This window comes from Vombatus ursinus, unplaced genomic scaffold (genome assembly GCF_900497805.2).
Source record: "Vombatus ursinus unplaced genomic scaffold, bare-nosed wombat genome assembly UNPS02009205.1, whole genome shotgun sequence".
In the NCBI taxonomy this organism is placed as follows: Eukaryota; Metazoa; Chordata; class Mammalia; order Diprotodontia; family Vombatidae; genus Vombatus; species Vombatus ursinus.
The window spans coordinates 30,051,948-30,062,640 of NW_020948983.1; the positions used below are offsets into that span (position 1 = coordinate 30,051,948).

General features: G+C 40.4%; 1 protein-coding gene across 3 annotated transcripts in view; it reads right to left on the bottom strand.

The window, feature by feature from the left end:
- The window catches only part of FANCI (FA complementation group I), a 60,721-nt gene extending 52,644 nt beyond the window's left edge, over nt 1–8,077 (bottom strand). For 2 of the 3 annotated variants that reach the window (XM_027851421.1, XM_027851419.1), the window contains exons 1-3: nt 7,918–8,077; nt 4,850–4,952; nt 3,237–3,309 (exon numbers count right to left, since the gene is read on the bottom strand). In XM_027851421.1, coding sequence (XP_027707222.1) covers nt 3,237–3,309; nt 4,850–4,933 — 157 coding nt within the window. In that variant the 5' untranslated portion in view covers nt 4,934–4,952; nt 7,918–8,077. Of the gene's footprint in view, nt 1–3,236; nt 3,310–4,849; nt 4,953–7,179; nt 7,360–7,917 lie in introns of all 3 variants that reach the window. The other variant, XM_027851420.1, reaches the window with a different exon arrangement.
- Between the last annotated feature and the right edge of the window lie 2,616 nt (nt 8,078–10,693).

Sequence of the window (10,693 nt, forward strand, 5' to 3'; positions counted from 1 at the left end):
ATAAGGTAAATACAGATCAATATTTTTGAGTGAAGGGATCAAAATCAGAAAAGACCTCATGCAGTATTTGACCTAAGTTTTTTTTCCTATTTTTTTAATCTTTTTTAATTTTAATTTATTTTTAGTTTTCAACAATCACTCCCATAAGCTTTTGAGTTTTAAATTTTTCCCCTCCCTCCCTACGATGGTGTGCAATCTGATACAGGCTCTACATATACATTCCTATTAAACATATTTTCACATTAGTCATGTTGTAAAGAAGAATTAGAACCAATAGGAGGAACAACAAGAAAGAAAAAACAAAACAGAAGAAAAAAAAAACGAGCAAATAGTATGCTTCAATCTGCATTCAGACTCCATAGTTCTTCCTCTGGATGAGGATAGCATTTTCCATCATGAGACTTTTGGAGATGTCTTAGATCCTTGCATTGCTGAGAGGAGCTAAGTCTATCAAAGTTAGTCATTGCACAATGTGGCTGTTACTGTGTATGACATTCTCCTGGTTCTGCTCACTTCACTCAGCATCAGTCCATACAAGGTCTTCCAGGTTCTTCTGAAGTCTGCTTGCTCATCATTTCTTATAGCACAATAGTATTCCATTACATTCATATACCACAACTCATTCAGCCATTCCCCAATTAATGGGCATCCCCTCAATTTCCAATTCTTTGCCATCACAGAAAGAGCTACTACATTTTTGTATGTGTGGGTCCTTTTCCCATTTTTATGATCTCTTTGGGACACAGCCCTAGAAGTGTTATTGCTGGGTCAAAGGGTATGCACGTTTTTATAGCCCTTTGGACATAGTTCTAAATTGCTCTCCAGAATGGCTGGACCAGTTCACAACTCCACCAACAATGCATTAATGTTCCAATTGTCCCACATCTTCTCCAACATTTATCATTTTCCTGTTTTGTCATGTTAGCCAGTCTGATAGATGTGATAGTTGTTTTGATTTGCATTTCTCTAATCAATAATGATTTAGAGCATTTTTTTCATATGACTATAGATAGCTTTACTGTCTTCATTTGAAAACTGCCTGTTCATATTCTTTGACCATTTATCAATTGGGGAATGACTTGTACTCTTATAAATTTGAGGACCTGAACTAGAGTAATGGCCATACGAGTGGAGAGAAGTGGATGGATGCGAGAGATGTTATGAAGGTAGATTCAACAAGTCTTGACAACTGATTGGACATGAAAAGTAAGGGAAAATGAAAAACTAAGAATGACTCCAAGACTGCAAACCAGCATGGCTAGAAGGATGATGTTATGTTTACTTTGACAGAAACAGGTTAGAAAAAGGAGAAATATAGGGATAAAGAGGCATTGCTTTAATCATAATGAGTATGAATTACCACAGGACAACCAGTGGGAAATGTTCAAAAGCAGCTGCATATGCAGAATCTCAGGGGAAAGGTTGGATATAGAGTTTTCGGAGTGAACTGCCCAGAGATGATAAATGAGCCAATGAGATAGCTGACAAGGAGGATGTAGAAATACAATAGGGTCCAGGAAAGAACCCTGGACTATACCCATAAGTAGGAGACATGATATGGAGAAATCAGAAAAGGAAACAGAGAAGTAATCAGATAGATAGGAGGAAAACGCAATGTCACGAAAACCCAGAGGAGAGACTATCCAGGAGGACAAGGTAATCAATAGAGTCAAACACTGCATAGCTCAAGAAAAACAAGAACTGAGAAAAGACCACTGGATTTGGCTATTAAGAAATCATTGGTAATGTTGGAGAGATCAGTTTCAATTAAGCGATGGGATCAGAAGCAGACTGCAAGGGGCTTTTTCTAAGAGTTTAGCTGTAAAAGGAAGATGTTTAGGATGATAACTTAAGGGGTCAAGTAAAGTTTTTTGCTTGTTTGTTTGTTTGTTTTTAAAGAGAGAGACCTGGGCGTGAGAAAGCAGGGAGGGAGCCAGAGATAAAATTTTAAGATTAGGGAGGGACAGAATAGTTGCACGGGCAATCTGCTCAAACAGAGGGAATAAGATCCAGGGTATAAGTCTTTAGTTAGCCTTTGAGAGAAGGCTACTCCTTCATCATACTGGAGGAAGAATGTTGGGGGGGGGGTTTGTTATGGGGTTTTAAGATGTAGGGGAGAAAGAGTTCACAGAAAATAGTGTCTAATTTCTCAGTAAAGTATTTTTTAAGGTTTGCAAACGAGAGGAAAGGGACAAAAAAATTGTATAGAAGGTCTAAGGAAAGAAGAAATGTTTGAAACAAGCCTAGCAGGTAGTGCAATAGAGTCTGCATTAAGGAAAAATAAACTTATTGCTTTGCAGTAATAAGGATCCAGTTGAGCTATGAAAACACAAATTTGTAAAGGACCTAGTCAGCCTGGTTGTGTGATTTCCTTAGCAGTACATGAGAAGGCACAGAGAAGGCAGACAGTGGAGGTACTCTTGGGTGGAATTTACCATGGGATGAACAGTGAGAGAAGAAGGGATTAAAGACAGTTCAAGTTTCCATAAATGTGAACTCAAACTATTTTAAAATTTCTCTCATGAAAAGTGGGAGACTGCTACTCTGCAGCAAAGGATGTTTTTACTGAAAAAAAAAAAAAAAACCAAAAAAACAAAAAAACAAAAAAAACAAAGAGTACTTGCTAAGAGCCCAAAACCATTTTTCAATTTCACTGTTACATCTCATACCATTGTGCCATTTTCCAGTACACATGCCCACCTCTAAGAGTATGAGACAGACTTTTGCTGCTGTAGAACTGGAACCTGTTTAAAAGGTAGAAATAAAAGAGCTCTACCTGCTTTTAAGAAAAAAGACTGGATAAAGTATTTTCTTAAACTCTAGGGCTCCTTAGCTTCAAATAAGGTAGAGATCAGGTAGCAATTACTATTATTGCCTTAAACACACTTCTAAAGACACCAAATCAAGGGGAATGGTTGGTAAAAATCTTCCTCTGATTACCAATAAACCAACAACATTTGAATCTTATCCAATAAGATTTTTTTAAACCAACAACTGTAACAACAAATCTGAATTATCCTTTCATTTGTTCTGTGGTCCTAGTTGATTTTACAAAACCACGCCTGGGTGCACAAAATGCCCTTTGGGAGAGTGAAGAGAGAAGGACAAACAGTCGAGAAAATAGTAAAATTTATACATTTTCACAGTAAACAAATCCAACAACTAACCAGAGAAATAAGGCAGTTATTTAAGCCACTTTTAGGAAATGGCTATATCATCATCATCATTATTATTACCCTTGAAGATGCCTTTCAGCAGTGCTCCAGGTGATTTTCCTTTCACTGCATGCTTCTGAAGGAGACTAGTTAGCTGTAACCAAAAAAAGAATGATTTCAAATTTTAGGTAATGGTAAGAAACATCTTTCTCTAGTAAAAATTACATAAAAGATATACCTGGTTAGGCACAGATTTCTACCCTCATTTCTTTTTTTTTTTTAATAATTTATTTATGATTAGTTTTCAACAATCACTTCCATAAGCTTTTGAGTTTTAAATTTTCTCCCCCCCTTCCCACCTCCTTCCCCAAGACAGTGTGCAATCTGATATAGCCTCTACATATACATTCCTATTAAACATATTTTCACATTAGTCATGTTGTAAAGAAGAATTAGAACCAATAGGTTCTAAGAAAGAGGAAACAAGACAGAAGAAAAAAAAGAGCAAATAGTATGCTTCAATCTGCATTCAAACTCCATAGTTCTTTCTTTGGATGTGGATAGCATTTCCCATCACGAGACTTTTGGAGATGTCTTAGATCCTTGCATTGCTGAGAAGGATTAAGTTTATCAAAGTTAGTCATTGCACAATGTGGCTCTTGCTATGTACAAAGTTCTCCTGGTTTTGCTCACTTCACTCAGCATCAGTCCACACAAGTCTTTCCAGGTTTTTTTGAAGTCTGCTTGCTCATCATTTCCCTCATTTCTTAAAAAAATAGGGCAGTGGGGGTAATTTTAATAAAATGCTGTTGTTAACCCAACCTTTTTTATTTTATCCCTGTAAAATAATCATAATTCATGCAAATAAACAGTATGATGCTACAAAATCGGTTTAGCATGTTTCAAAGAATAATTAAGAGTAAAACTCTATGTTAATGTTCAGTAGGTGCTGCCACAACGTAGTATAGAATAGATCTATGTCATTTTCAATTACTGTAGCACCAACACATTAAAAACTCTCAGCTTCATTCACCTTGTACTTAACCATGATTGCAATAGTGGTAGAATGGTAGAGAAAGAGATAGAAGGCACTAAAAATCAGTTTTCAAACTATCTCTACACATTAGCTTAATTGTTAGTATTCAGAATGTGAGAGACTTGGCTGGTGAACAAGCAGTGAACTCAATTTTGGAGGAACTGAATCATATCAATCTTGACAAGTCAAGAAATGGTAAGAAAGACTTCATCCAAGAAATCTATGAGGTGGGAAAAGAGATGGGCCACTCAGGAAGCAAGAGCCAGGGATCCCAAATAGATGGCCTATGTGCTCTACTGGGCAGATTCTGATCATATCAAAGGTCAGGAGGAAGCCCCTGGTCTACTGAGGGGGCCCCAGCAAAGGGTGCATGTGAAGTTATGAACAGGAGGGGTTAAGGAGGAAAAGGCATCACTCCAGCAAATATACACATTGATGATATCACAGAACATCAAAGAAATTTTCATTCATGTATAAATTACTTACATTCTTGTCCTCTCTTCTCATATTTCAGGAAAACCAAAGTTTGATGATCAAAGATTAGTTGTCCTTTTACTGTCATTATTTTGCATTTACATAATACAGCATTTTAGTACCTACTAAAAACTTATAATAGGATTTTCCCATCAATAATAACAATTGGAATCTTCATACTCACCTCATCATCTTTCAGGCACTGCAGAAATTCTTGCAGCTTCTCTGCTGTTTTTTCTGCTGCTAGAGAGATAATTTTCTGGTCCATTGTAGCTCATCTCAGGGAACTGCAGAGAAAGTGCATTATATGAGGGCTTGATTTTCCCAGAATCCCAGAGCTGAAAGAGATGCTGGCAGGTTACCAAGACTGTTTCTCTTTCCTCACCTCCAGAAAAACAAAGTATTCTTATTTTTAATCCATTGAAAACAGTCTCTAGACTTCCCCAACTTTCATGGCTTTTATTCAGGATAAAGAACTACTAGACTGGTCACAATAGCACAGTGGAGACTGTGCTGGACCTGGAGTCAGGACAACCTAAGTTCAAATGTAGCTTCAGATACTTACTAGCATTATACCCCTGGGCAAATAACTTAACCACTATTTGCCTTAGTTTTCTCATCGGTAAAATAGGGATAAAAACATCTACCTCCCAAGGATGCTGTGAGGAGAAAATGAAATATTTATAAAGTACTTTGTAAACCTTAAAGCACTATACAAATGCCAGCAATTATTATTACTGCACTGCCACTTAGTATGAATGTGAAGTAGGCTTTTACAAACTTAAAATTTCACCCCAAAGTCTAACATTTTTTCTAGGGACATCAGCCCTGACATAGCTTTAATTACTTTATCTTATTGGCACAGAAAACAGTCTTAAAAAGACAAAGATCAAGGGCAGGTAGGTGGCACAGTGCATAGAGCGCTGGCCCTGAAGTCAGGAGAACCTGAGTTCAAATGCGACCTCAGATCAAACACTTGACACTAACTGTGTGACCCTGGGCAAGTCACTTAACCCCAACTGCCTTAAAAAAAAAAAAAGACAAAGATCACCTCTGGACTTTAGTATCATCTTAAAAAAGGAATAGGAAAACTATTCCAAGTTGTCAATATCTAAGGACTATAAGTTATTTATAATTTTATGTGTGGCCTTGCAGTGCATTCACTGCATGGTTCAGGACACACCCAGAACAATATACCAACCACTTGTAGCATACTCTAGTAATAAGAGGTTAAACTTTATGGTTAAGAGTTCACAGATGAATTCTATAAACCGCAGATATTTACAGAGCACCTAGCGCCTACTATATGCAAGATATTGAGAACTACAAAAGTGTATAATTCATGAATCTTTGTTGGACTAGCTGAATATAAATAACTAATGATACAAGACAATATGCAAGGTGCTGTGGCATACAAAAGAGCTACAGACACTCTGCTGGGACAATCAGGCAAGGCTTGTGAAGTGGGACAGGTAGCAACAACATGAACAAAGGCATAGGGACAGGAATTAACAAATTGTGCTTGTGAAGGAAAAGTAGAATAGCTCAGCTGGAATGGAAATTTCAAGGTGAGGAGCAGTGGGAGGTAAAGTTGGAAGGGTAGGGACAAATTGAGGAAGGTCTCAAAAGCCAGAGTAAGGAGTTTATCCTGTAGGCCAATGGTTCTCAAAGTATCCCATAGCATGATAATTTCCTAATTTTGTGTGACAAAATCCCTGACACCAGTTCCAGGTGTAGTTTGCTGTCTGCTCAATCTGGCTTGGCACTGGGAAGGTTACAACTGCAGCTTTATCCAAAGTAGCAAGCCACTTCCTCTGTTGTGAGGTCTAAGACAATAAATAAGAGGAGAAAATGTTGAAGGAGAGGCAAGGGAATCCAAAGATCCAGATGGACTGCCTAAGAATCCTCTTCTCTTGCAAACGTAAATGTCCTGGGTGCTATGATACAACATGGCAAAGAAATTGTGCCTTGAGAAAAAAAAAATTGGGGAACTATCAGTACTGTAGCCATTGGTGAACTCCTGGAGGTTTAGGGCAGGGGTTGCTGCTGTTTGTCCTTCCTTCTCGAAGAGGACCATGACATCAGGGAGGTGATGCCATGACATGCAACTGGTGACTTTACACAGACCTTCCTCACTTAGGGCAGGGAAGTGACAAGATAAAAGCAGTGTTTTAGAAAGATAAATTGGGGGGGAGGGGGAGTGAATGTAAATAAAACCAGAGAAAAAGAGACTTGACTTAGCAATTAGCAATTACTGAAATCCACATGATAAAGACCAAGATAGTGTAATAACAGTTGGAAAGCAAGAGACAAATCTTAGAAGCAACAGGAAGTTAAACTAAGGCATGAATACTGATTGGATCTGGAAGAATAAGGTGGAATCAAACATGACTCCAAAGTTTCTAGTCAAGATGCCTCGGGATGGAAGGAGGGGGATGACACCTTAGAGAAGACGTGAGGTGAAGCTTATATTAGGAGAGAAGTTAAATTCAATACAAATCAACAAATACTTACAGGGATTTACTAGACACTAAAGCAAACAACAGATAAATGATCTGCCCAAATTCACGAACATCCATAACTGGCAACAGGGAGCTGAACTAGCAAGTCACTGAGGTTCTCAATCCACCTGGAAGGCCTGTCAGGGACTTCCACACTCTCATTCAGGTGACAATATTCTGATCAACCTGGAACCTGGGGATTAGGAAGTAGGTGAGCTGGGCTTTGTGGGAGTACACAGAGTTGGGTTCTAGGCCTGGTTCCTCTCTGCCACTGAGAGCACTGTACAAGCATGTGCAACTCACTGAACCTCTCTGGGTCTCAGCTTCCTCATCTATAGAATGAAAGGGTTAAACGGGGTGACTTTTTGAGTTCTTTCCATCTCTTAATTTAAAAGGGAGGAGGGGCTGTTTCTTGGAGCAATTAGCTTCTTCCGGTCGGTCGGTGGCTCCTCACTCTAAACACGCCTGCAGCGTCTGTGTGCAGAACAAGACACTAGGCCACGGAAAGAGGGGGAAAAGAGAGACAGCTGCGGTAAACAGCTCCTGGCTTCAGGGAGTCTACAGTCTAGAGTGGGGGTGGGGTGGAGGGGATCAGACAAAATCCCTTCAAGGCCAGAGAGTTAGGGCTGATGCTGGGTTTCCCCCCCTCCCCCTTTGCCCTCCCGCAGGCAGGCCCGGGCATGAGAAGCGCCAAATACTAGGGGACTGGAGACCCCACCTCAGCCCTGCGCCCCAAGCCGTCCCCCATTACCGGGCTCCCGAACCGCTGGAGCTAATGAGCCCAGGCTTGTCGCCGGGTGGGACACTCAAAAGCACGGCTACTGCTCGAACCCAGGGGTCCCCAAGTTTCTAGCGGGTCACTTTTGCCTAACAGCCGCTGGCAGACTCCGAATCTCCCGCTAAACTGGAGACCGCGCTGACCTCACTTCCGTTACCCAGAGCAACAGCTCCCGCCCCCCCCACCGCCCTCGGTCGGCCTGCTTCCGTTCTTGCTGGTTTCGCAATCTGGAAGGTACCAAGAGTGTTAAGAAAAAGGAGGGGAGAGCAAGAAGATAGTAGGGGGATAGCTGGGGCAGTTTGGTATAGTGGAAAGGAGCTGGCCTTTGGTAAATATGAGAATAATCAGTTTGGAGCCCCAGCTCTACTTTCATTTGCGGGGGAGGATTAATTGCGACTCGTTCTGCACTGCCCCTTTCAGACTCTCCCTTCGACCCTGACAGTCCGCAGCCTCTTTTCGATGTTCACAGTATCAAAGCAGAGTTCGGTTTCTGCCCTGCGGCATAACCCTCTTAGGGTCATTCTGTCCTTCTTCCTGGCTTTCCCTCCTCCCATACTATCCTTTAACATCCATGCTTATGCTCCTCCTAACTTCCTAAGCCTTTGTATCCCGGGCGCATAGCACAGGGCCTGGCATATAGTAAATCAATATCAGGCAGTCAACAAGCATTTATTAAGCGCCTTCTATGTACCAGGCCCTGTGCTAAGCGCTCATGACCCCATTTGAGATTTTCTTGGCAAAAATACTGGAGTGGTTTGTCATTTCCTTCTCCAGGTCATTTTACAGATGAGTAAACTGAGGCATATAGGTTAAGTGATTTACCCTCACACAGTTAGTAAGTGTCTGAGGCCAGAATGGAACACAGGAAGATGAGTCTTTCCAACTCAAGGCCCTGCACTCTATCCACTGTGGCACCTAGTTGCCCACCCCAACTCTAACCCTCACACTAGGGGACTTCGTCATATAGATTGATGCTCTCTCAAATAACCAATTGACAAGTTCTTCTAGCAACTCAGTTTCCATTGCACTCCATTGCACTTCAGTTCACACAAGAATGTTCATACTCTTGATTTTGCCATCACCTATAAGTGTTGTATTTCCACTTTCATGAATCAAAAATTCCTTTACATGATCATAATCTTTTATGCTTCCCTTTTCCCCTATACTTTACAAAACCTGACCCTGCTCTTTATTTTCATTGTGATCTTGATGTAAAAGCAAACAGTGCCCTAAAAGCTAAAAGCTTTTAAAAGAAACAAATTTTAATTAAGGGTTGTTTTTCCAGCACCTTGTGAGGCCCCTCCTGACCTTGAGGGCATCCTAAAGTCTCTTTCCCTTCTCTTGAGATACCATAAAACTTCCCTCCATCCTGGACCATAAAAATGAGTCATAAAATTTCCTCTGTCTTCCTTAGCCTGGGTCCCCTATCCTGTCATCCATCTTCCTCATCCTGTGTCATGACAATCTCTACACTTATCTTGTAAGATAAAACAGACCCATATCCCTCCGTAAGTTGCTAGTCCTCTTTCCAGAGCTAGATGGCTGCTTTAGCATCAATAAAGCTACCAATGGTTACAGAGAAGGTCTAAGTGAATTCTTTCACACCTGAACCAGCTCTTCTAACTCTAAACCTCAACAATCTCATTACTCCTTTCCATTCTTTCAGAGGGATTACCCCTACAATGACTGACAACACTCTCCTCCTATCCTTTCCATCTCAACTTTTGGGTGAACCAATTCAATCTGACACTGCCATATTCTCAATCTCTTGCCTTTTTGCTGACCATGCTTTGCTGATCTGAACCCAGTATTACTCCCATCATCCACCTTCTTCCCTCCTGGTCATAGGCTGCTGACTAGAGCTGGAAAAAAAATCCTATAACCAAGCCAATTAGGTCCACTACTTTCTAATCTCAACTGGGCCCTCATTAAGCAAGAACATCATTCTACTACTTAATTGACTCATTACCTCACTCTCCACTTCAGATATCCCAACCATCTTCCCCCATCTTCTGTGCTAGGGATGTCTCCTTATGAGTTCTTTAAGAAAATTGAAGCCATTTACTGAGAGTTCCCTCTTCTTTTTGCCTATCTCACATCTTTCATGTATGTTTTCCCATCTCTTCTTTTACTCCAGTACCAGATGAGGTAGTGGCTCTTCTGGCCAATGCTAATACAAATACCCTTGATTACTTCTCCTCTAATTTTTTTCAGCAGATTGCCCTCACCATCATCCTCACTCACTATGATCTTCAATCTCTCCCAATCTACTGATTTCTTCCCTGATGCTCATAAAATATAACCATGTATTCCTCATCTCAAAACCAAACCAAACCAAACCCAAAACCTCACTTATCTGTCATCCTGGCTAGCTATCATTCTGTGAAGGGAATTAGGATTTTTCATATTAAATGATATGATACGTGTCATGAATATACTAATAGATTAGATTTTTCAGAATTGCCTTTTCTAGCCTGTGAGTCAGCTCACAATGTAGCTTGAAATGATCAATGAAAACTTTGAGAACACTGCATTCTAGTGCCTGGATACCTTAAGTGAAGTGAATCAAAGATTGTAGAACCTGTTCCCTGTGGCAGAACTGTGGTCGTGTGACCAACCAATTAACAACCCTCAAAAACTTGAGCAATATTGTTCCCATGGGACTCCGAAATTGTTGTATTGTCTTCCATTTATGGGCTTATCATGGGAGACCTTCAAGCCCTGGAAACAATTGCTTGTAATCCACTTT